This window comes from Mobula hypostoma, chromosome 1, assembly GCF_963921235.1.
Source record: "Mobula hypostoma chromosome 1, sMobHyp1.1, whole genome shotgun sequence".
Classification (NCBI taxonomy): domain Eukaryota; kingdom Metazoa; phylum Chordata; class Chondrichthyes; order Myliobatiformes; family Myliobatidae; genus Mobula; species Mobula hypostoma.
In genome coordinates, this window is record NC_086097.1 from 108704052 (window position 1) to 108730889 (window position 26838).

General features: G+C 40.8%; 1 protein-coding gene across 1 annotated transcript in view; it reads right to left on the reverse strand.

Moving 5' to 3' along the window:
• Positions 1 to 26838, reverse strand: part of LOC134342710 (regulator of G-protein signaling 22-like) — a 184412-nt gene that overhangs the window by 40969 nt on the left and 116605 nt on the right. Inside the window, exons 14-18 of the mRNA XM_063041199.1 lie at positions 24933 to 25034; positions 23308 to 23502; positions 21268 to 21354; positions 14807 to 14982; positions 5681 to 5843 (exon numbers count right to left, since the gene is read on the reverse strand). Of these exons, the coding sequence (XP_062897269.1) occupies positions 5681 to 5843; positions 14807 to 14982; positions 21268 to 21354; positions 23308 to 23502; positions 24933 to 25034 (723 nt within the window). The remainder of the gene's footprint in view (positions 1 to 5680; positions 5844 to 14806; positions 14983 to 21267; positions 21355 to 23307; positions 23503 to 24932; positions 25035 to 26838) is intronic.

Genomic DNA, 26838 nt, shown 5'->3' on the forward strand with positions numbered 1-26838 from the left:
TTATACATGGTCCCATCTTCCAAATTATCAAAACCAGACATTTATTCCAACTTTCTGCATTCTATTGATTTACCAATCCTCTATCTATACCAATTCATTATCCCCAACTCCATGCATCTTTATCTTGTGGATAAGTCTTTTCTGTGGCACCTTCTGGAAATCCAAGTATACAACATCCAACTGTTCCCCTCCATCCACTGTGCTCATTATATCCTCAAAGCACTCCAGTAAGTTTGTCAAACAGGACTTGCTGTGTCTGCTTAATGGAACCACTTCTATGTAGAAGTCTCACTAGTTCTTCCTTAATAATAGCTTCAAGCATTTTCCTGACTGCAGGCATTAAGCTATCTGGGCTATAGATTTCCGCCTTTTGCCTCCATCCTTTTTTAAACAGTGGTGTGACATTCACTGTCTTTCAATCTGCCGAGACCTGACCAGTGTCTAGAAAATTTTGGTAAATTATCACAAACATGTCAGCTATGACTTCTGCTATTCCTTTCATCTCAGCAGGACCAGGGAACTTGTTTACTAGTCTTCTAGTCTTACCCAGTAGTTTTCTCATCACTACCTCTTTAGTGACAGCAATTGTATCAAGCTCCTCAACTCCCACTGCATCCCTTTGGCATGTTAGATCTGTTCTCCATGGTGAAAACCAACACAAAATAAATGCTCAAGGCCTTGCCCATTTTCACATTACCCAATATTAATTCCCCCGTGTCATCTTCTGAAGGTTCAACATTCAATTTAACCATTATACAAACTTTTACTATCTGTTCTTACATTTTGTAATCTACTTTACTTTCATTATTACTTGCTTAGTGATTCTTTGCTGCTTTTTTAAAGTGCTCCCAATCTTTCAGTTTCCCACAGCTCTTGCCGACTTCGTACACAGGAGTTTTTAGTTTGATAGCTCTGAAGAGGGGTCTTGGCCCAAAATGTCAACTGTTTATTCAATTTCCATAGATGCCGCCTGGTCTGCGGATTTTTTCCAGCATTTTGTGTGTGTTGCTTTTAGTTTGATGCCTTCTTTTATTTCCTTAGTTTTCCAAGGCTGTTTCTCCCCACCCTTACTGTCCTCGCTTTTTACTGGAACATACTTTAGTTGAAGATGATAGTGTTAGACCGAACTATTGCATCTTCCATTTGAGTGAGAATTTCAATTATACTGCAATTTATATTAATTGTTTATATAAATGATTTGCATGCAAATGCACATGGCTTGATCAATAAATTTTCAGATAACCCAAAATTAGGAGGTATTGTTGAAGGTTATCATAGACTACAAGGGGACCTTGATTAGTTAGGGAAGTGAGCTGAGGAGGGGCAAACAGATTTGAATACAGATAAATGTGATGTGATGCACTTTGTAAAGTCAAGTTTACATCAGACACGTATTATGAATGGTAGGGTACTGGGGAGTGTAATGGAACAGAGGGACTTGGAAGTACAAGTTCCCAGTTAATTGTAAACAGCCTCACAAGTAGACAGAGTGGTAGAAAAGGTATTTAGCATACAGACCTTCATCACTCAGGGCATTGAGTAGAGGAGCTGGGACATCATGTTACAGTTGTGTACATCGTTGGTGAGGCTGCACTTGGAGTGCATGTACAGTTTTAGACTCTTTGAGTCTATAATAAGGGCTACAACCCCACTATAGGAAAGCTGTGGTTAATTGATTGATGAGGATATTGCTGGGACCGGACGGCCTGAGTTACAGAGAGAGGTTGGCTAGGCTAGGTCTTTGTTCCTTGGAACGTAGGGCAATGAGGGTGATCTTATAGAAATGTTTAAAATTATAGATGAGGTGGCCATAACAGGCTATTCCCCACGATCGGGGAGGGTGATCTTATGGAAATGTTTAAAATCATAGATGAGGTGGCCATAACAGGCTATTCCCCACGATCAGGGAGGGTGATCTTATGGAAATGTTTAAAATCATAGACGAGGTCGCCATAACAGGCTATTCCTCACGATCGGGGAGACTGTATCTGTGCTGTATTGTTCCACGACACTTTAAGTCTATAATAGGACTACAGATCTTTGCTTAGATCTATCCATTGCATGGTATTTTTACTGTTTAGCATGTAAATAGTCATGTATTATAGCTTCATTAGGCTGGTATCTTATAAATTTCAGATATGCTTAGTGCTGCTCCCAATGTGCTATTTGCAGTTCTCACCAATGCAGGAATGATGGTCTAGCAAGAGAGTGAGGGTTAGATGTGTCAGTCCTATGTTAACAGATTATGGTGTTGTAATTTCTGCTGGTGCTGATGGTCCACAGCGCCTCATAGACACCCAGCTGTAAACTGCCAAATGTTGAGAATCTAACTAACTTTACAAAATTAATGGTGCCGCACAGCAAGATGTAGGGTTGATAAGGTCAATGGTGCTGTGCAAAGATATCAAGCACTTGAAATATATACAGACAGAAAAGAAGCACAGGAATATTACAGCTGAAATAGCCACAAAAGGAAAACTAGCCCATCTGAAATTGTGATGTTCAAATATTGGGTCCTGAGGAATTATTATTGACTGGTTTTCCAATGGTGTAAATCTTCTTGCAAATTCTCAGGCATGCCTGATTTTGCCCAGACTTTGCTTTGTTCAGGCACGGACTACTTCACTTACTGAAATGTGGTAAATAGAACTAAATAATGCCCAATGTCTGAACAGCCCACTTCAGTACTTCCCATTAAAGGAAGCTCCTTGATGAAGATGGTTGGGCCTAGAGAACTCCTACAGTGAATTACTGTAGTGTAGTTAGTTAAACTCCAACAAATACTCCAGTGTTCCTTTGTGCAAGGTATGACTGAATGCTTTTAGCTTGATTTACTCTCAGAAATTGCGAAAGTGACAGAACTTGTAACAGTGTAATTAGGTGGCACTTGCTAACCAATAATAAACACCAGAAATTCTGCAGATGCTGGATATCCAGAGCAACACACACAAAATCCTGGAAGAACTCAGCAGGTTAGGCAGCATCTGTGGAAACAAATAAAAAAAGTCGATATTTTGGGCCGAGGTCCTTCGTCAGGACTCGCCAGTAATCTGCTTGTTGAATCAAAATCAGAATCAGGTTTATTATCACTGGAAACACGAGAAAATCTGCATATGCTGGAAATTCAAGCAATACACACAAAATGCTGGTGGAACGCAGCAGGCCAGGCAGCGTCTATAGGAAGAAGTACAGTCGACCCTTGGGTCTCGGCCCGAAATGTCGGCTGTACTTCTTCCTATAGATGTTGCCTGGCCTGCTGCATTCACCAGCATTTTGTGTGTGTTGCTTTTATTATCACCGGCATGTGCACTGGAATTTAACTTACTAACAGCAGTACAATGTACTGCTACAGAAGGATGATACAGAAGGAAAAAATTAAGTAAACCAATTACAGTAAGTATGTATATGTATATGTATGTATATGTATATTAAATAGATTAAAAAGAGTGCACTACAGAAATAATATATAAAAAAAGTGAGGTAGTGTTCATGGGTTCAGTGTCCATTTAGCAATTGGATGGCAGAGGGGAAGAAGCTGTTCCTGAATCATTGAGTGTGTGTCTTCAGGCTTCTGTATCTCCTTCCTGATGGTAACAGTGAGAAAAGGGCATGTCCTGGGTGATGGGGGTCTTTAATAATGAACGCCACCTTTCTGAGGAACTGTGCCTTGAAGTTGTCTTGGGTACTACGGAGGCTAGTACCCAAGATGGAGCTGACTAGTTTACAATTTTTTGTAGCTTCTTTTGGTTCTGTACAGTATCCCCTGCACTCCCCTTATACCAGACAGTGATGTAGCCTGTCAAACTGCTCTTCATGGGACATCTATAGAAGTTTTAGAGTGTTTTAGGTGACAACCCAAATCTCTTCAAACTCCTAATAAAGTATAGTCACTATCTTGCCTTCTTTATAGCTGCATTGACATGTTGGGACCAGGTTAGATCCTCAGAGATCTTGACACCCAGGAACTTGAAATTGCTCAGTCTCTCCACTTCTGATCCCTTTATGAGTATTAGTTCGTGTTTCCTCATCTTACCCTTCCTGAATTTATACATGGCCACCAAATGTGAGGTTTTCCATGACTAATCAACTCCAGATCTCAACACAAATTTTGTCCGATCAAGGACCAGAGTTGAATTCCAAAGACAAAGTGAGAGTGATGGATTTGACATCAAGGCATTATTCAACCAAGAGTGACATCAAGGAGCATTGGTGAATCTAACTTCAAAGTGAAACACTGTTATGGCTGCAGTTGTATCTTGCACAATGGAAGGTGCTCGTAATTGTTGGAAATGAATCATCCCAGTTCCAGAAAGTCACTGTAGAAGTTCTTCAGGATAATTACCTTGACTCAACTATCTTCAGTTACTCCATCAATCGCATGGCTCAACCATAAACCAGATGCAGATATATTTGTTGATGATTGTTCGTTTGTTATGTGTCATATGATTTAGGTGATTATGGTCTTTCCATGACCATGATTATTCCTGGCAAAGTTTTCTACAGAATCGGTTTGCCATTGCTTTCATCTGGACAGTGTCTTTACAAGACAGGTGACCCCAGCCATTATCAGTACTCCAGAGATTGTCAGTGGTCACATAACCAGGATTTGTGATATGCACCAGCTGCTCAGATGACCATCCACCTGCTCCCATGGCTTCAAGGGGGCTAAGCAGGTGCTACACCTTGCTCAAGGGTGGTCTACAGGCTAGTGGAGGCGAGGAGCTTTGTTCTGATGATTGTACAAAGTTCAATTCCATTCACAGTTCTTCAGACTATGGTACATTCAGTGCTTGCACCAGTGAGTGCTAGGCAGGCATGGTGCAGGTGGGGGAGAGGAATGATGAGTGGTAAGTAATATGCATGTCACAAAATACCAGGCAAATCTAACAATCTACCCTTGACGCTCACTGGTATTATCATGGACAATTCTTCCACTGTCCAAGTCAGAGGCTGGTAAACTTGAAGATAGACTCACTTCTTGACAGTACAAAGACTTCCAAATTCTAAAATGGATGTTTACATAGAACAGGCCTTTTGGCCCACAATGCTATGCCAACCTTATAACCTACTCTAAGACCAATCTAGCTCCTATAAGCCCTCCATTTTTCTATCATCCATATGCCTATCTAAGAGTTTATTAAATGTCTGTAATGTATCTGCCTCAACCAGTAGCCCTGGCAGGGTGTTCCATGTGTGAAAAAACTTACCTCTGACATCCACCCTTAGTGGGATTTTATAATGGACATGTCAGGACTGTGAAAAAATACTCTCCATTTGCTTAGATGAGTACAGCTTGAACACAATTCAAAAAGCAAAAGTAACTACTTGACAATTTATTTGTCATCCTAAACATTAATTCCCTCCATCACAGGTGCACCATGACTGCAGTGGCTACTGTCTATAAAATGCGCAGCCAAAGCCATCCCAACAATTTTTGATGTTTATGAGACTCTACTGCCATGAAGGACAATGGCTATCAGCATAGGGATTAATCCTAGAGCTCCCTACACAAGGATCACAATAATGACAGGAGTTTAGGGGAACAGCCCACCACTGGCTTCTCTGGGACAATTAATTGTAACCCTTACATGCTGGCATTGCCTATGATGTTCACGTCTTGTACATTAATAAAACTATTACTGTATGAAGAATTAATTTAAAATAAATATTCAGGCATTACTTCATTCTGTTGTGCTTTTGTAGCCGGGCTGCTGGGTCCGAAGAAATACTTTCGATTCAAATATTTGTTCTTTATCTCTCTGGATTTGTTATTCCTCTCTTCTTCTGCATTGTGTGGTATTTTTCTAAAATGCTGAATATCCAACCAGCAATTAAGATCCACACTACAAGAGATAAATGCCCACAAATCAGCAATATCGTACTATTATAAACTGCTATTAAAACAGTGGTGTATTGCTACATTTGGTTAAAGCTCAAGACTAATTAATCAAACTGGGATCTGTACATTAACCTTGTAGTTACTGTTGCTATTAATATAGGGAAGTATACTGATCAACAACAGGCACTGGTGAAACAACAGAAGTGATCCCAGCTGGAGAGAGTGAGAATGCAGCTGATTTCATCCTTAACTCAAGATCAGATACTTCACTAAAACTTAGTAAGTTGATGGCAATGAAAGCTTCTAGATTCATTTTGTGAAAAATCATATTTTGTCCCTTTCCTTTCTGTAGATGCAAGTTGAAGAGCTCCTCGCATATTTTAAGGACAAAATTTTTTAAATATTTCTGAAGAATCCATGAGTTCAACCACTTTTAATCTTTCTTTAGTTACATAATTTTTAAATTGCCTGAAGAAACTTCCAAGAAGCTCTGACGAGAGAACAGCAAAACGATGTGACTTTCTGGGTTTGTCAAAGTAAATTTATTATCAAAGCACTTATATATCACCATATACAACCCTGAGATTCATTTCCTTGCTGGCATTCAGAGGAAAACACAGAAATACAATAGAATTTATGAAAAACTATACATAAGCACTGTCAAACAACCAAAAGAAGACAGACTGTGCAAATTAAAAAAATAATACTGAGAACTTGAGTTGCAGAGTCCTCGAAAGCCAGTCTGTTGGTTGTGGAATGTTTAAAGTTGAGGTGAGTGAAGTTATCCACACTAGTTCAGAAGCCTGATGTTTGTAGGGTAATACACAAACTGTTCTTGAACCTGCTGGTGTGGGTCTCAAGGCTCCTGTAACTCCTGCTGATGGTAGTGGCGAGAAGAGAGCATTCCCTGGATGGTAGGGGCCCTTGATGTTGAATGCTGTTTTCTTGTTCCAGCATTCTTTACAGATGTGCTCAATGGTGGGAAGGGCCTTTTCTGTGATGGACTGGGCTATATCCGCCAGTTTTGCAGGACTTTCCATTCTTGGGCTTTGGTGTTTCCATACCAGGCTGTGATGCAGCCAGTCAGGATACTCTCCACTGTGCACTTATAAAAGTGTGTCAAAGTTTTCGATGACATACTGAATCTGCACGAACTAAGAAAGAAGAGGCACTGCTATACCTGTTTTTTGATATACTTACATGCTGGTCCTGGGACACATTCTCCAATATTACACCACCAAGGAATTTAAAGTTACTGTATCTCTCCACTTCCAATCCCATAATGATGACTGGCCCATGGACCTCCGGCTTCTTCCTTCTGTAGTCAATAATCAGCTCTTTGGTTTTGCTGAGATCGATTGAAAGATTGTTGTTGTGGCACCATTCAACCAGATTTTCAGTCTCCCTCCTATATGCCGATTTGTCACCATCTTTCATTCAGCCAACATTCTCAGTAAACTTAAATATGGCGTTAGAGCTGTACTGAGCCATGCAATCATAAGCAAAAAGCAAGTAGAGCAGGGGGTTTAACACACCATCTTCACGTGCACCTATGCTGATGGTGATTGTGGAGATGAGACTGTTACCAATCTGAACCGACTGGAGTCAGCAAGTGAGGAAATCAAGGATCCAGTTGCGCAGAGGGGTATCGAGACCCAGGAGCTGAAACTTAGTGACGAGTTTCAAGGGCAGGATAGTGCTGAATGCAGAACTGTGCTCAGTGAAGCATATTGTGATGTATGCATCTTCATTGATTCAGAGCATAGAAACATAGAAAACCTACAGCACAATACAGGCCCTTCGGTCCACAAAGCTGCGCCAAACATGTCCCTACCTTAGAACTACCTCGGCTTTACCCAAAGCCCTCTATTTTTCTAAGCTCCATGTAACCATCCAGGAGTCTCTTAAAAGACCCTATCGTTTCCGCCTCCGCCACTGCCTCCGGCAGCCCATTCCACACACTCAGCATTCTCTGCATAAAAAACATACCCCTGACAGCACCTGCTTTCAAGTACCTTAAAACTATGCCCTCTCGTGCTAGCCATTTCAGCCCTGGGGAAAAGCCTCTGACTATCCACACGATCAATGCCTCTCATTATCTTTTACACCTCTATCAGGTCACCTCTCATCCTCCGTCACTCCAAGGAGAAAAGGCTGAGTTCACTCAACCTATTCTCATAAGGCTTGCTCCCCAAACCAGGCAACATCCTTGGAAATCTCCTCTGCACCCTTTCTATGGTTTCCACATCCTTCCTGTAGTGAGGCAACCAGAATTGAGAATAGTACTCCAAGTGGGGTCTGACCAGGGTCCTATATAGCTGCAACATTACCTCTTGGCTCTTAAACTCAATCCCACCATTGATGAAGGCCATTGCATCATATGCCTTCTTAACCACAGAGTCAACCTGCGTAGCAGCTTTGAGTGTCCTATGGACCCGGACCCCAAGATCCCTCTGATCCTCTACACTGCCAACAGTCTTACCATTAATCTGCCATCATATTTGACCTACCAAAATGAACCACCTCACACCTATCTGAGTTGAACTCCATCTGCCACTACTCAGCCCAGTTTTGCATCCTATCAATGTCCCACTGTAACCTCTGACAGCCCTCCACACTATCCACAGCACATCCAACCTTTGTGTCATCAGCAAATTTACTAACCCATCCCTCCACTTTCTCATCCAGGTCATTTATAAAAATCACAAAGAGTAGGGGTCCCAGAACAGATCCCTGAGGCACACCACTGGTCACCGGTCTCCATGTAGAATATGACACGTCTACAACCACTCATTGCCTTCTGTGGACAAGCCAGTTCTGGATCCACAAAGCAATGTCCCCTTGGATCTCATGCCTCCTTACTTTCTCAATAAGCCTGGCATGGGGTACCTTATCAAATGCCTTACTGAAATCCATATTCACTACATCTGCTGCTCTACCATTATCAACATGTTTAGTCACATCCTCAAAAAATTAAATCAGGCTTGTAAGGCATGACCTGCCTTTGATAAAACCATGCTGACTATTCATAATCATATTATGCCTCTCCAAATGTTCATAAATCCTGCCTTTCAGGATCTTCTCCATCAACTTACCAACCACTGAAGCATAATGAAGAGCCAAAGAAATGGGCTTCTGCTGTTGAACAGTTGTGAAGGTTGGAGTGAATCTAGGTCACTCCTTAGGCAGGAGCTAATATGCTTCATCATCAACCTCTCAAAGCACTTCGTCACAGTGGATATATACGTTACTGAATTATAGTCATAGAAGAAGTTTACCACTTGATTGAAGCTTCCTTGAAGCAGATGGGTATCTCAGACTTGTGAATAATGAAGAATATAAATTGCCAAATGTAAATTATGAATTGACATTTTGGGATTGCCTTCCTCAATGATCCCTTCTTTCTTTAGATTCATAATATTAGGTTCTGATTTTCTATTTGGTGTTGTATTCTTAAGGTAAACTTAGTCTGAGGCAAAACGTCAAAAAAGAACATATTTATTGTTGTAACACCCAGGCTTTGTAAGTTGAAATACTGCCAGATTGATAAAGCTCAGTCAATGATCCTTTTATGTGAAAGCTCTTTGGTTAATGTTGTTTGATTTCAAATGGGTATTCTTCTGAAAGTGACAAATTAATGCTTTGAGCTCTTAAGTAGTGCTACAATAGAGAATTATCCTTTTTATAACTTTAAAATAGGTGATGATGGTGTTTGAACTGCTAAGAAGAGATCTAAGAGCTTTTACTAACATCAGATGCAGCAAAATGACAAGTCAGGCTTAAGGATTTGTATGTGTAAGATCTGAACGAACCTGGTATGAACATGTCCTGGAGTTGGAGTACTTTCCATGTGTGTGGGTGGGTGGAAAGGTGAGAGGGAGGAAAGGGTCTTGTTTTGCTGATATTGTTTGGTTACTTGTTGTGTTCTATTTTATTGTGTTCTGTATTGTAGGAAAGCAGCATCCATCTTCAGAAATTCCCACTACCCAGGCCATGCTCTCTTCTCATAGAAACATAGAAACCCTACAGCACAATTCAGGCCCTTCAGCCCACAAAGTTGTGCTGAACATGCCCCTACCTTAGAAATTACTAGGCTTACCTATAGCCCTCTATTTTTCTAAGCTCCATGCACCTATCCAAAAGAGTCTTAAAAGACCCTATCGTATCCTCCTCCACCACCATTGCTGGCAGCCCATTCCACGTACTCATCACTCTCTGCATAAAAAACTTACCCCTGACATCTCCTCTGTACCTACTCCCCAGCACCTTAAACCTGTGTCCTCTTGTGGCAACCATTTCAGCCCTGGGAAAAAGCCTCTGACTATCCACGCGATCAATGCCTCTCATCACCTTGTACATCACCTTGTCACCTCTCATCCTCCGTCGCACCAAGGAGAAAAGGCCGAGTTCAATCAACCTGTTTTCATAAGACATGCTCCCCAATCCAGACAACATCCTTGTAAATCTCCTCTGCACCCTTTCTATGGTTTTCACATCCTTCCTGTAGTGAGGTGACCAGAACTGAGCAAAATACTCCAAGTGGGGTCTAACCAGGGTCCTATATAGCTGCAACATTACCTCTCCGGTTACTTCTCATTGCTGTCATCAGGTGGAAGGTACAAGAGCCTCAGGACTCACACAACCAGGTTCAAGAGTAGTTACCACCCCTCAACAATCAGGCTGTTTAACAAAAGGGGGTAACTATACTCAACTTCACTTGCCCCATATCTAAAATATTCCCCCACCAATGAATTCACTTTCAAGGTCTCTTCATCTCATGTTCTTGACATTTATTGCTATTTATTGAAATCTGCATTTGCAGTTTGTTGTCTTCTGCACTCTAGTTGATCTTTCATCAATCCTGTTATAGTTACTATTCTATAGGTTTGCTGAGTATGCCCACAGGAAAATGAATTTCAGGGTTGTATATGGTGATGTATATGTACTTCGATAATAAATTTACTATGAAATTTTCCGTACTTTGACTTTGTTCTGTCAAGCATTGTGGGCATGCTATGTTGGTGCCAGAATACATGGCAATACTCGTAGGCTGCTTAGGTATATTGGTTGTTAACGCAAATGATCTATTTCATTGTATGTTTCCACATACATTCATCTGAATCAGAATCAGAACTACATTAAGGATTTTTTTTCTTATTTGCCAGAACAAAATATACAAGGATAAATTTACACAAATACATGGGAATGACCAAATCTTATCAGTAACTAAAAAAAAAATTGAGAAAAGCATTCTGGCATTTTGTTGTATATTAAAAACATAGAAACATAGAAACATAGAAAATAGGTGCAGGAGTAGGCCATTCGGCCCTTCGAGCCTGCACCGCCATTCAGTATGATCATGGCTGATCATCCAACTCAAAACCCTGTACCTACCTTCTCTCCATACCCACTGATCCCTTCAGCCACAAGGGCCATATCTAATTCCCTCTTAAATATAGCCAATGAACTGGCCTCAACTGTTTCCTGTGGCAGAGAATTCCACAGATTCACCACTCTCTGTTTGAAGAAGTTTTTCCTAATCTCTGTCCTAAAAGGCTTCCCCTTTATCCTCAAACTGTGACCCCTCATTCTGGACTTCCCCAACACCAGTCCAGGGAAGCAATTCTCAACTTCAATAAAACCTATTGGTTTGACAGTAAGATTTAGAATTTTTTAAAAATTGTAAGAACTCAGTGGGTCAAACAACACTTGTGGAGGCAAAAGGTGCAAGTTGATGCTTTGAGTCAAGAACTTGCATCAGGGCTGAGTGAGAACAAGGAAGATTGCCAGTTAAACAGCAGTACAAATGGGGATGGCATAGAGGCTGGAGGGCAGAACCAGATGGGAATATGTAAACAGACAGCTAGAGAGGTTGGGAGGGATGAACGAAGGGAGAAGAAAACTAGGTGTATTAGTGAATGTGTGTGAGAAGGGAACCCTGCTTGTGGAAAATTCAATATTCATACCACTGCTCTGTAACCTACCTGTGGAATAAAAATGTTGCCCTTCCAATTTGCGTAAGGTCCTCCGACACTGGAGAAGATTGAGTGTGGGAATGTGAAAGAGAGTTAAGGTGACATGCAATCATAAATTCCAGATGGCTGTGATAGATCTCACCTAGTCTAGACTTGACTTCACCAGTGTACAGGAAGCCACATTGTATGCATTGAATTCAATAGACTAGGTCGAAAAAGGTGCAGGTGAACCTCTTCCTCACTCAGAAGGGCTGTTTAGGTTTCTGGCTGGTGGTGAGAGCTGAAATGAAGAGACCGGTGTTATACCTCCCTCTGTTTCAGGGGAAAGTGCCAGGGGATGGTGGAAGTGGTGAGCAGACCAGTGTTTTCCAAAAAGAGCAATCCATTTGGAAAGGGAGTTTGGGGTGGGGGTGAGATAACTGGTGGTAGGATCACATTGGAGCTGGCAGAAATAGTGGAGGATGTCATGTTAGATGAAAAGACTGGTAGGATGAAAGGTGAGGACCTTAGCAACTCTGATGTCCTGCTTACAGAAGGGTGGGTGAGGACAGACATTGCAGTGAACAGTGGGAAGTGCATGAGGACTACAGCATCTGCAGCAGAGGAGATGCCAGAATTCTAAAAAGAGGAGGACAGTTCAGATTACCTTGCCTCCATTCAGGAACCTAAAAAGACCTTCCAGTCCATGTGCATTCCTACAACCTGATCTACTACATTCAGTGTGAGTGATGTATCTTCCTCTCCACTGGTGAAATAGTGTAGACTGAGTGACAGCCTCTACCTGCAGCTGCATTCTGAGTGAGAGCACCTGCCCTCTGTCTGCAGTGGCTATCTCAAGCTTTATGTTGTCAGTCATTTTACCTCTATCATCAGCCTATCAGTCCTCAGCCACCTTCATTGCTATGGAGAGGCAACGTGCAAGCTGGAAGAACAACATCTCACTTTCCACTTGGGTAACCTACAGCCCAAATGGTAAGAACAATGAATTTTTCATGCCAGGTAATCCTTGCCCCCAATGCTTTCCTTACACACACACACACACATACACACACTCACCCATTAACTCTCAGCTTTCCAACTAGTTTTCTTCTCCCTCTGTTTATCAATTCCATTCCCTTACCCCAACAGGTTCCACCTTACCATCAGCTCCTTCCCACATAGCTCAGTCTTCACCACTTGGTTCAATCTTCTCATCATCCCCTCCCCATTTAATTCCAACTATCGACCATCAACCTCTCTCTCATCTCCCTTGGTACTGCTATATACCTGTTATCTTTCTTGTTGCCACGCATACCTGATGCACAGTCTTGACCTGAAATGTCGACTCATGCCTTTTGCCCCCACAGATACTGTTTGACCTGTTGAGTTCTTCCTTGCTTGTGTAAGGGGTTTCTTCTTTTATGTTACTGCTAGGCTAATAAAATGGCTTCTTTGTTATGTTATAATAAAATGGCTTTTCTGTAATGTTAACTGCTGAGTCAACAGTAGCAGCTTGTTTGGGTTATAATTACTAATAACGATAATTGTATTCATTTGCTAACCAATTGGGATAGATGTTATTCTTTCTTGTGTGTCTGTAAGCTATTGTTTTCACAGGCTTTGGGGAGAAGGCGCAATGGGGACAGAGAGAGGAGACGTGATGAGAGAGATGCTGTAAGATGGGCGAGGATCGGACCCACGAGGGAGTCCGAGGCCCAGGGCTTTTCTGGAGGAGAACCGAAGAGGAATGACCTGCTGGACATGCTCTGGTCAACCACCATGGTTGGTCCCAGGCGGCAGGTCGAGGAGGTCGGAGGGGATCGAATGGTGGGAAGACTCTGTTCATTGAGCTCCAACGGTTGTGCACAAAGTGGTTGAACTTTGGTAAGATTAGCACCTTATACATTGCTTTTATATTGTATCTCTATTTATTACATAGTTCCAGCAAAATCTATAAAGTGTAATCATTTAATCACATATGGTGTACTGTCTGTTATTTGGCGTGGTGGGGTACATCACACAGCATCCACACAAACTTGATTACCCAGTTTGGAGGGGCCGAAGGCTGCTCCCCTTAGACGAAAGCGAGCTGAGCGAGCCTGAGGCTTACCAGGAGGCTACATTTGTTATTCCAGATTCCAGCATCTGCAGTTTGTTTTATCTTCAATTAATAGTCTGAGAACAGGCCCGGTCATTATTTGAGAAAATTTTAACATTTAGATTTAGATCAAATTATGAGGACACTCAGTCCTCGTTTATTGTCATTTAGAAACGCATGCATTAAAAAATATGTTCCTCCAGAATGACATCACAAGAAAACACAGGACAAACCAAGATTGAAACTGACAAAACCACATAATTATAACATATAGTTACAACAGTGCAAAAAAATTTGATAAAGAGCAGACCATGGGCACGGTAAAAAAAGTCTCAAAGTCCCAATAGACTCATCATCCCACGCAGACGATAGAAGGGAGGAACTCTCCCTGCCACGAACCTCCAAGCGCCGCCAACTTGTCGATGCAGCACCATTGGAAGCACCCGACAGCAGCGGACTCTGAGTCCGTCCGAAAACTTTGAGCCTCCGACCAGCCCCTCCGAGCACCATCCTCTGCCGAGCACTTCGACCCCACCCCCGCCGCCCAGCAACAAGCAAAGCCGAGGACTCTGGGCCTACTCCTCCGGAATATGAATATTTATGAATATTTCATATTTGCAGCTCATTCTCAACTCTCAAGTGCCTCTTACAAAACCTTTTAAAAATGAGAATTTTAATTTTTATTTAGTGCACTATTTGTTGGAGAGAGAGCTGGTGATTGCAGAAGTGGTACAGGTGCTTGAAAATTAGCAGAAGGGTAAATTGTGGAGTCACTCTCTGTGCAAATAATGGCCCCATTTCCTACACAAGTTTAGAAAGTGTGGATCTGAATCTTTACTATTGCACACCTTTTCCTGTAGAACTTCTATTTCACTGTACTGTACTTATTTAAAAGAAATACTTATTGGGACCTACCCTGCAAAATGTTTTCCGAGGAAATCCTGGAAATTCCGAATTTCTAACCGATTGTCAATGATTGAATCCAATGTGTAATTGCGGAATTTTTCAGGAACTTTCTGCCAGTAGTTTTTACTTCTAGATTCATCGTGGATTTGTACATAACTGGGTGAATGATCAGGAAGAATAATTTCCTAAGAAGATTTTAAAATCACAATTAAATCCACATCAATTTAATCAATTCAATCAGCTTTTCCTTAAATGCATCAGAAGCTGCACCCCCACTGTGGTAGCACAATCTACATTTCCAGCATATTTCGAGATTCCTTCCAAATCCCCTTTGTGACTGTATAATATTCATGGCCCCAAAATGAAAATATGCTGGGCACAAAATATGGCTGCTTGATGTTTCAGTTTCATACAGTTCTGATTGCCCCATTATAGGAAGGATGTTGAGGCTTTGGAGGGGGTGCAGAAGAGATTTACCAGGATGATATCTGGTTTAGAGGGCATAAGCTGGATAAACTTGGGTTGTTTCCTCCGGACCAGCAGAGGCTGAGGGGAGATTTGGTAGAGGTTTATAAGATTATGAGAGGCATTGGCAGAGTGAACAGTGAGTATCTGTTTCCCAGGGTTGAAATGTTTGATAGCAGAGGACTTGCATTGAAGGTGAGAGGGGGTAGATTCAAGGGGAAAGTGAGGGGTAAGATTTTTACTAAGAGAGTCATGGATGCCTTTAATGTGCCTGGTATGGTGGTAGAGTTAGAGGTATTGAAGAGATGATTAGATTGGCACATGGATGTAAGGAAGATGAAGGGATATAGACATGGTGTAGATAGGAGGGATTAGTGTTTGGGTGTTCAGGAACTGTGATGTTCTTGTTTCCTGTAAGTATGTAGAGCTGTCAGATCGTTCAAGTTCCAGGCAGGATCAAATATTCATCCATAGGAAAAACCTAATCCATAATGATTAAAGCAATCAAAAGCCTAAAACCCCTGCAGATCATGGAAATCTGAAATAAAAACAGAAAATGTTAGGAACACTCAGCAGGTCAGGCAACATCCATGGAGAGAGAAAGAGGGTCTCTTGTTTAGGGTCACAACTAGGCACAATTAGAAAACAAGGATATTCTAAATTGTAGATAAGGGGTAGAGTGTAGAAGAAAACAGCAGTATTTGTGATAAGGGTAGGCCATGAGCGGCTGTGGTGACACCGGTGGAGTCAATGAACAGAAGATGGCGAAGGATTATTGCAGCTGATCAGTCTGTGATGGACATAAAAGATGAATGAAAACATGACAGAAAGAAAGAATGCTGAACTTTGCTTCCCCTTCCAACATACTTTATACTGTATACAGTGCTCAAGATTATGTCTTAGCACTCAAATTTGAATTATGCAATTTCAGAAACACAGCCCCATGAAAGGTTGTCAACATTAATTAAGTTCTCCACTCTTCACAGATGGTACCTGAGCTGTTGGGTATTTTTAGCAGTCTCTCTTAATTCAGCCATAGTGTTTTGTAATGTAGCTCACAGTTTTTTTTCTTTTAACAAGATATCTGCACTATCCAACAGTTTCGGTGACCAGCTAATAGATGGATCCGGGGAGATAAAGTCTATCCTCTCCTATTGCAGCTTCCAACACCTGATGGCAGCCCAACCATGAGCCAACTGGAGATCTATAACAGCCTGGCAAATACATGCTCATGGTCCAGAATACCACCAGTTTTCTGAAGACCATGTTCTGTTGCCTCATTGACTCAAGGGGGATATTGCAAGATATGACCAAACAACATGGAAACATCACAGCAATCATACTTTATGACTGGCAAAAAGAATTCCATAGCCAATACCGAAGGAAAACAACAGTGAGGAGAACCAGAACCTAAGGACCTATCATATGTAAAGATCAGAAGATGGAGGAGACTGAAAGTTCTGGGAGGATGCGTCTGTCCAACATCAGCAGCTTCATCTTCCAGTGATGGGAAAGGGGCACAGTCAGGGTGGACAATAAGAGATTTCTTTACAGAGATATTCCTCAGGTCAATCAAAGTCTCCATACAAAACAAGTGACCACCTTCAAATTTGTTACCACAGTATATTAATTTAAAAGAATTACATTTACAGTGAATTCCGGTTAATCGGGCCATTGATTTATTGGAGTGGCTGCATATTTAGGCCAACTCTTAAAGAACAAAACTAATTGAGAAAACAGCTGGGATTCCCTTCATTCATTTGGGACACTATGTCACTTAATTGGGACAGGAGACCGTTGTCGAACAATTTCAAACTAGCTTCAGTCACATGCACTTGTGTGGCTGTTAGACACTACACCATGCTTAGAGTGAACAGTTTTTAAATAGCGTCAGTTATGTGTGCTTGTGTTATGTTATCCATTTGGGTCAAAGGACGCCAATTCAAAAAGAAGTGATTTTTGATAATTTTCCTTTTTTTTTAATTTTTGAATTTAATGAATTTCATACCATTCCAAGATGCCACAAAAAGATTTGTTATTTAGTATCTGCAACAAGGTGGTGCTGAGACATCAATAGTCATAAAATCGGTATGAATCAGTCACCAATACAGAAATGTGGCTGCAAGGTGGCTGAGACTGTGAACTTCATATTCCAGGGTATTTAACATTTAGGAAGGTTAGATAAAAAGGAGAAAGATGTGGTATGGTGATGTTAGTACAGCAGCATGGAACTATTTTGGTTCAATAGTATTGAATCATAATTGGTTGAGTTATAGCCAAGTAAAAGTAAAGCCACCAGGGGGAGCTATCTACGGAACTTCAAGTAGTAATTGTGGGTTCAAGTAAATGTGGGTTCTGTGTGAATAAGTAATATGAGTAATATGGTAATCATGAAAGACTTTAATCTATGGTAGACAGCTCGATTCAAATCAGTGCTAACAGTGTGTTTCTGGAATCCATTCTCCATTCTAGCCCTCAGGTTTCAGGTATAGATAATGTTTTGAATTGACCCAGGGAAGAAATTATTTTCAACCTAGTACTGTGCAGCAAGAGGGGATATAAAACATAGTTCTTGACCTCTCAATCTACAATCTGCCTCGTTATGATTTAGTACCTTATTGCCTACCTGCACTGCACTTACTCTGTATTTTTATCGTCTTACATTGAATGATCTCTGTGCACTGTGTAATGATCTGATCAGTATGAACAGTATGCACAACAAGCTTTTCACTGTACCTTACTACATATGACAATAATTAACCAATTCCAATTTCAACGTTACTAATCTTGTAGTGAAGGGACCCTCAGGAAAGAATACCCATAATATGATAGAGTTCTATAGTCAGTTTGAAACTAATGTAGTTGAATGTGAAATTTGGATTTTCAGTCTGTACAAAGGCAACTGTGAAAGTATGGGAGACAATTTGGCTGTGGTAGGAAGGCACGCTCTGTTAAAATGGGCAGATAATTAACAGCATTTGATGAAATATTGAATAATTAGTGACAAGTATAAGCACGGGAAAGTCTGCAGATGCTTGAAATCCAGAGCAACACACACAAAATGCTGGAGGAACTCAGCAGGTCAGGCAGCATCTATGGAAACGAACAGATGGTTGACATTACAGGCCAAGACCCTTTTTCAGGACTGATGAGGAAGGGGGAAGATGCCAGAAAGTGACAAATATATTTATTCCTTGAGGTCAACAGGAGAATTTACCCAATGGGAGAAATTAAAAATAGTTTCCATTGCTTATGGATGACCTGACTTATAAAAATACAATTTCATGCTAATTCCCTCATACATTTTTAAAAACATTTTCAAGCTAACAATAATAAAAATGGTTTATGGTACTCATTGATGACTGGATAAAGTATATATTTCATTAGGTCTTGGGTAGTGGTTGGCTGATTATTCAATAAAATGGAAAAAATGTAGCAAGTGCATACAGAATGCAGTTACTATCAAAAATGGACATTTCTAACCAATTCTTAGGAACAAAACCCTTGTGTAAATGTGGCTGTCTGAACTACATTTAGGAAAATTATTAGTTGCCATAAAAAGCAGTAAGCCTAAAGTCTTGGAGCATTTTAGAATTTATTGAAGGATAACCAAGGGAAATAGTTAAAATGAAAATCTAAAATTAGAGGAACATAAAAAGACACTGATGGATTTGTAAAATGAAAGCTCCAGTGAAGGTAATATATTGAGATGGGAGAATATCTAACTGCTAATACAGAAATGGCAGAGCAATTAAACAAATATTTTGTAGAAAAATAATCAAAAATAATTTCCCGAAATACTAGTGAAACAAAAGTCAAGTCCATGGAAAATAAGGACAAGAAAACAAAATAGTAAAACAATATACCTCAATAATTTAATGTATTTATAAATGGATAAATCCCAAGGACCTGATGATCTAATCCCTGAGTTTTGAAAGGGGTGACTTTAGAGAGAGTTTAAGCTCAGTTAATTATCTTACAAATTTTGTGGGTTCTGGAATTCAATAGTTCCTGCAGTTTGGAGCATAGCAAATGTGAGCTTACTATTTAAGAAAGGAGGGAGAGAGAAAACAGGGAACTAATCAAATTACTAGTTCAACAGTAGTAGTTGGGAAAATGCTGGGGTCTATAACAAAAGGTGTGATATCAATATGTTTAGAAAATAACGTGGCTAGACAGTGTCAACATGTATTTTTTGCAGGGTAACCACTTTTGATTAATCTATTCTAGTGCCGTGAGTTTGTATGCAACAGAATAGACAAAGGAACCAGAGGACTTTCAGAAGGCTTTCTGAAAGGTTCAAGGAGATTGGCAAACAAGATTACAGTATTGAAATTGGGGAGGAAGGGGGTATGCATTGAGAGTTGGCAAATAGAAAACAAAGTGGGAATAAACAAATTCTTCCCAAGTTGACAGACGATGACTAGTTATGTATTGGAGGGACCAGCTATTTACAATCTATATTGATGCTGAGATACATCCTAGGATGTGCTGGGACACAACATCAGTGACGTAATCTGGGATCATCGGGTGTTTTGGGTCTTTCAACATCAGACACTCTTGCCCAGGTGATCCAGCCTTAGGCCCCAGCTTATGTCCCAGCAGCAATGGTCCACAGGTCACACGTCTTGATCCATAGCTGTCTGGAAGCTTGCTCTGCAGCATCTGTGTCAGTCCTAATGGCTGTTTTCTTTGCAGCCCCCATAATGCCAAGGAGAGAGCAGGTTCAGTAGAACGGGCAAAACCTCTACACCCCACCTCTACAGGTTCACATCATGCCCTCCACCCATGTCTCGGACACTACCTGCTCCTAGTATTGGCTTTCTTAAGTTCAAATGCCTCTTCAAACTGGTCTTGATGATTTAGCTGAGGGTATCAAATGTAACACTTCTAAATTTACTGATAACACAAAACAATAAAGAGGTATGAGTAACCTTGAGGATGTCCAGAGATTCAAGAGGATCTAGTCAAACACAATAAGTAGACAACGTCATGTCAGATGGAGTACAATGGCGAAAAATGTGAGGTTTTCCACTTTGGTAGGGAAAACCCTGTGGATGAGGTGCAGGTCTGTCAGAGTATCTGGTGCTCCCATGCAAAATCCTCTTCATTAGTGAGATCCAACAGAGACTGGGGCACTGCTTCATTGAACACCCTCATTCTGTCCACAACAGCCAGGATCTCTCAGTGGCCATCCACTTCAATTCCACTTCCCACTCCCATACAACATGTCTGCCCCTGACCGCTCTACTGCCATAATGATGCTAAATGCATTTTGGAGGCCAAATACACTTCATATTCCTTCTGGATAGTCTATAACCTGATGGCAATTTCTGGTAACCACTTCCCTCGGTTCCCCTTATTCTGGTGGCCCTCTAGTGCTTTCTGTTCCTCTCCCCCACCCTCATGACCCGCCCATACCCTTCCTCTGGTTCCACAACTTCTTCCCTTTATCCTATAATCCAGCATTATCTGCTATCAGATTATTTTTTCTTCAGTGTATCACATAACTTTCTCCCCCAACCAGCCACCTTCCCCCTCACCTATCAACTGCCAGCTTGCACTCTTCCCCCTCCCCCCACCTTCCTATTCTGGCTTCTGTTTGCTTTTTTTCCAATCCGGGTGAGGGGTCTTGGCCTGTAACATCAACTGTTTATTTCCCTCCATAGACGTTGCCTAACCTGCAGAGTTCCTCCAGCATCATCACTAATGGAATGCTTACTTACGTTCATTAGGTGCTTAAACAACAGAGTTACACCTCTATATAAAACTTAAGGCAAAAGTGATAAATGCTGGTTAAGATTAGGTACATATTCAAGACTGCCACAGCCTGAGTGTCTATAGGCATTGTGATAACCACTACACTACCGTGCCACCCCCAAAAAATTATATTAACAAAAATAATCAGTGTGGCAACTGAGACCGGAGACTCTTACTTCTTATGCTTGGTGTTTCTGTAAATATACCTAATATTCCTTTTTTTCAAAATACACAGAGCTATTTACTTTATTTGGCCAAATCTTATTTTGCAGTTTTTGAAGTTGCTTGTAGTATGTTGTATCCAAATGTCGAGTCTCTCTTACAACGTTCACCTGGAAATGAAAGATGACCAGAGTGTCACTGAACAATACTAACACAAGGATTAAAGAGATTGTAGATTAGCTTTATTTGACCCAGGTACTGTACATCAAAACATTGAAACATACGAAGAAATGTGTCACTTGCATCAACAGCCAAAACAGATGTGCTGGGGCAACCTGCAGTATTGCCATACCCACAACTCACCAATCCTAACCATTGGAATGTGGGTGGAATGTGGAGTGCCTGGAGGACACCCATGCAGTCATGGGAAGAAAGTACAAACTCCTTACTTTTTTTAAGTACAAACATCTTACAGCTGAAACAGTAAAACACATCATTCCAATAGTATGTACTGGATGATGATGAGAATTTCAGTCAACCTTCAGTATAATTTCCATTTACTTCAGGAGGTATTTTTGCAGAAGGAGACATAATAAAAACTGTCTAACGGGTTCACTCTAGAATGGTATATATTTTCAGATCAGCTACTTTAAACATACACAGTGGAGTCCAATTAATCCAGGCAGCCACTTATTTGAGCAACTCTTAAAGAACAAAAACTAATTGAGAAAATAGCCTGGATTTGCCTTCCTTTATTTGGTGCTTAACGGGGACAGGAGATTGATGCCAAACAGTTCATAACTAGAGTTCATCTTGTGCGCTTGTGTGTCCGTTAGACACGACACTGTGCTTAGAGCAAACAGTTTTTAAATAGCGACAGTTGTGTATGTGTTCAAAAAGCAGTGACTTTTAGTCACTGACTGTTGGTAAGAAATAAGCAGCAAGACAATTTAGAACTGTTTTTATCACTGTGATTTCAAACATTCAGGCTCAGAGATGCCAGAAATGGCTGGGATTGAAAAGGAAATTATTTCACTACTTCAGCAAGTGAGGAACTATAAAGAATTTGAAAGTAATAACAACCATCTTGAATGTTGCAATGAAAATGAACATTTGGAGGATGCTATCGTCAAAAGCATTGTACGATGGAGTCCATTATCTGCAAAAGGGGTCTGCACTGATTTTGTTTGCTTACAATCAATCAAAAGAACATGGCAGTGTATGCTGAATGAATTCTTCCATCAATAACTATTAGGAACTAATGCACAATTTCATAGCTCTGTGGTAGTATTGGTAGTCTTCTAATTTGTTCTGTATCTATTTAAATATATAATTTGTTTCTCAGTAATTTGTCTTTTTTATACCTATGAATAAATAATATAATGGGACAGTAAACATACAGTAGATAAGTTTACATAAGCACAATAAGTTTTCTAAAGATTGGCTTATTTTTTATCTTATGTATAGCAAAACATTGCAAGATATGTTACTTGCATCAAATCTAATCAGCGAGTATTGCACTGGGCAGCCCGTAAGTGGTGCCACGCTTCTAGTGCCAACATGGCATGCCCACAACTTAATAACCCTAACTTTACATTTTTGGAATGTGGCAGGAAACCCGAGTACCCAGAGAGCATAAAAATTCCTTACAGACAGCAGTGGGAAACAGACACCAACAGCATTTTTGTAAAGTGTTGCTTAATCATTGCAATACTGAGTCACTTACCTTGTATTTCTCCAATTTAAAACCCCTTGACACAAAGATAAAAACATTTATCAAAATAATAGCAAAATAGTCATTTTATTGAGGGAGTTGGGAGGGTGCGAGGATAGTCATGCTCAGTGATATTTTTCTCTTTTCCAGCAATAAATGATCTGTCAGCAATCACTGAGATCCTCATATTCAGTTATTAAAGCTCAGTCGTCATATCAAGAATATCTGGAAGACCAGTACTCCCTTAGAGATAACTATTTCACACATGGTCCTTATTAACGGAATGGAGATTAAATTATCTGCTAGTTTTATTAATGAGGAAAGAATAAACGATATAGAAAAACACAGAAATAAAGGAATACAAAATGACCAATTTCTAGTCTAGTTGGATAAATACCGTAGATTATACCTTTCTGAATCTTGACATGTCTATTTCAATCATGTGAATCCACGGTACCAGAAGCGAGATAAGAGTGTGTTCCTCTATTTGATCAAACAAGTCTTCAAAAGGTGGCTCCAATTGTTTATAGATGCTTTTCCTATTCTCTGCATTTAATCCAACATCTGATAAAGACCCATCAACAATATATGTTGCAAAAATGTACTAAAACATATGGAAATAATATGAAAAGCTCAGTCAGAAATCAGCAAAGTTTAAAACATAGAGCATAAAGTTCCCTAAGAATATAAAATATTATTTTGGCCTAAAATAAACTGGATTACAAAATCAGGCAAACATGAGCGATTCAATTACCTAAAATTTCCAAGGAAGTCCAGTCAGTAGGGCTGTTCATCTCATTCTTAAAATATTAGAGGAATCAACGTGACAAGAAACTAATAACAATAATTTCCCCGACTATCTTACCACCCTCCCATAAATCTTCCACTGAGTTGTGGAATTATTTAAATATGAAAATATCCCAGTTTGTAACTCATAACTCTTACAAAACTGTAGTGAGAATAATCACGTTACAGACATTTATACTGCAGCTTATTTTCAAAAGCTAGCTAATTAATGAGAATATCGTTAAAGAAATCCCAGCTAAATAAAATCACTAAAAATGTTGGAATTCTTCTGCTCTTCCACTCCAGCTCAGATATATTTTTATAGCCCTGATGTCAGCAATCAGATATGAAGAAGAATCAATGTGTTTTTTTTTATAATAGTTTGCTAACTACAGCTTAGCTATTCATTGGGGCTGATTAGGTTGGAGGCTGGGATGTGGTGTTGAGGGTGATAGGGCAGCATTTGGACATAGAAGTCATGGATCAGAGTTTCTGCATGTGATGTGGAATTTTAACTCCATGCATCTTTTGGGCCTGACACTGAGAAGTCGGCTTGATTGGCTTAAAGTTAGATGGGAAAGACTCAATGAAGACACAAGACCAGAATGTTTAGATTCCCAACTTCAAGGCTAGGGGAAGGAGAGGGCGGGTGCAGGGGCTGTGATGGGCGTAATCTCTAACCATGGAAAAGAGCTTTCAAATTAATGCAATCTTTACTTGTAGAAGTTTGAGAGACTTCCAAGTTTTTTTTTACAATGGAGGTGCAGGGGGAGGAGCCAAATGTTTGGATGGAAGTACTCTGCTCCTATTGGTTCCCAAAGGAATGTGTGATAGTGACAATTTCGAGGACAAAGTATGCACTGCTTCACTGCAGTTTCCTGGCCACACTAGAACCTATAAAGCAGGTTGAATTGGAACTTCAGAAAAAATACCTTGATGAATAACCTGGTCTCAATGGAATGTCTTGTCCTAAAACTTCAGCTGTTTATTCTTTTCCATAAAATCTGCCTGACTTATTAAGTTCTTCCATACTTTGTGTGTGTTTCTCTGGATTTCCAGCATCAGTAGAATCTCGTGCTTAGGGAAAAAAAATCCCCCTGGAGGCTAGTTATCTGCTCACTCCTTTTATAGCTCCAATAGAGCATTCTGTCTGTTGGTTGGGCAAGCTGCTTGACTTTCTGCAAAATATTTCCAAACCTCATACACTTTGACAATAAAACTTGCCCCATTATTAGTTTTATAACTTGCCTGAGCTTGTCTCTTGAGTTTGAAAGGTTGGAAAATTTCTGCATAGAAAAGTTGCTGATATTCCCTCAGGTCTTTCCACAGGTTTATAGCATTTCTCCATAACTGGAAAATAGTGAGGAAAAGAGTTAATACTTTACAATCAAGAAACTTCAAATACTGAGCCTCTGTACCTCCTTCCGCAAATGAATCCTTGACTTCATGATCGGGAGACCACAATGAGTGAGGATCAGAAATCTCCTCCTCACTGTCAATCAACACAGGCACACATCAAGGATGTGCCCTTAGCTCATTGCTCTAAGTTCCTTACACTCATGACAATGTGATTAGACTCAGTAAAATGCCATCTATAAATTTGCCGATGACACCACTATAGTTGGCAGAATCTCAGATGGTAATGACGAGGCATGCAGGAGTGAGTTAGATCAGCAGGTGGTGTGGTGTCACAGCAACAACCTTGCACACGATGTTCTGGAGCATGTTGATATTAAGGAAGAGGAGGTGTTGGAGTTGTTAAAATACATTAGGATGGGTAAGTCCCCAGGGCCCGACGGAATATTCCCCAGGCTGCTCCACAAGGCGAGGGAAGAGATTGCTGAGCCTCTGGCTAGGATCTTTATGTCCTCATTGTCCATGGGAATGGTACCGGAGGATTGGAGGGAGGCGAATGTTATCCCCTTGTTCAGAAAAGGTAGTAGGGATAGTCCGGGTAATTATAGACCAGTGAACCTTACGTCTGTGCTGGGAAAGCTGTTGGAAAAGATTCTTAGAGATAGGATCTATAGGCATTTAGAGAATCATGGTCTGATCAGGAACAGTCAGCATGGCTTTGTGAAGGGCAGATCGTGTCTAACAAGCCTGAGTTCTTTGAGGAAGTGACCAGACATATAGATGAGGGTAGTGCAGTGGATGTGATCTATATGGATTTTAGTAAGGCATTTGACAAGGTTCCACACAGTAGGCTTATTCAGAAAGTCAGAAGGTATGGGATCCAGGGAAGTTTGGTCAGGTGGATTCAGAATTAGCTTGCCTGCGGAAGGTAGAGGGTTGTGGTGGAGTACATTCGAATTGGAGCGTTGTGACTAGTGGTGTCCCACAAGGATTGGTTATGGAACCTCTACTTTCGTGATTTTTTATTAACGACCTGGATGTGGGGGTAGAAGGGTGGGTTGGCAAATTTGTAGACAACACAAAGGTTGGTTGTGTTGGGGGTAGTGTAGAGGATTGTCGAAGATTGCAGAGAGACATTGATAGGATGCAGAAGTGAGCTGAGAAGTGGCAGATGGAGTTCAACCTGGAGAAGTGTGAGGTGGTACACTTGGGAAGGACAAACTCCAAGGCAGAGTACTAAATAAATGGCAGGATACATGGTAGTGTGGATGAGCAGAGGGATCTGGGGGTACATGTCCACAGATCCCTGAAAGTTGCCTCACAGGTAGATAGGGTAGTTAAGAAAGCTTATGGGGTGTTAGCTTTCATAAGTCGAGGGATAGATTTTAAGAGTCATGAGGTAATGATGCAGATCTATAAAACTCTGGTTAGGCCACACTTGGAGTACCGTGTCCAGTTCTGGTCGCCTCACAATAGGAAGGATGTAGAAGCATTGGAAAGGGTACAGAGGAGATTTACCAGGATGCTGCCTGGTTTAGAGAGTATGCATTATGCTCAGAGATTAAGGGAGCTATGGCTTTACTCTTTGGAGAGAAGGAGGGTGAGAGGAGATATGATAGAGGGGTATACAAGATATAAAGAGGAATAGACAGAGTGGACAGCCAGTTCCCCAGGGCACCACTGCTCAATACTAGAGGACGTGGCTTTAAGGTAAGGGGTGGGAAGTTCAAGGGGGACATTAGAGGAAGGTTTTTTACTCAGAGAGTGGTTGGTGCATGGAATGTACTGCCTGAGTCAG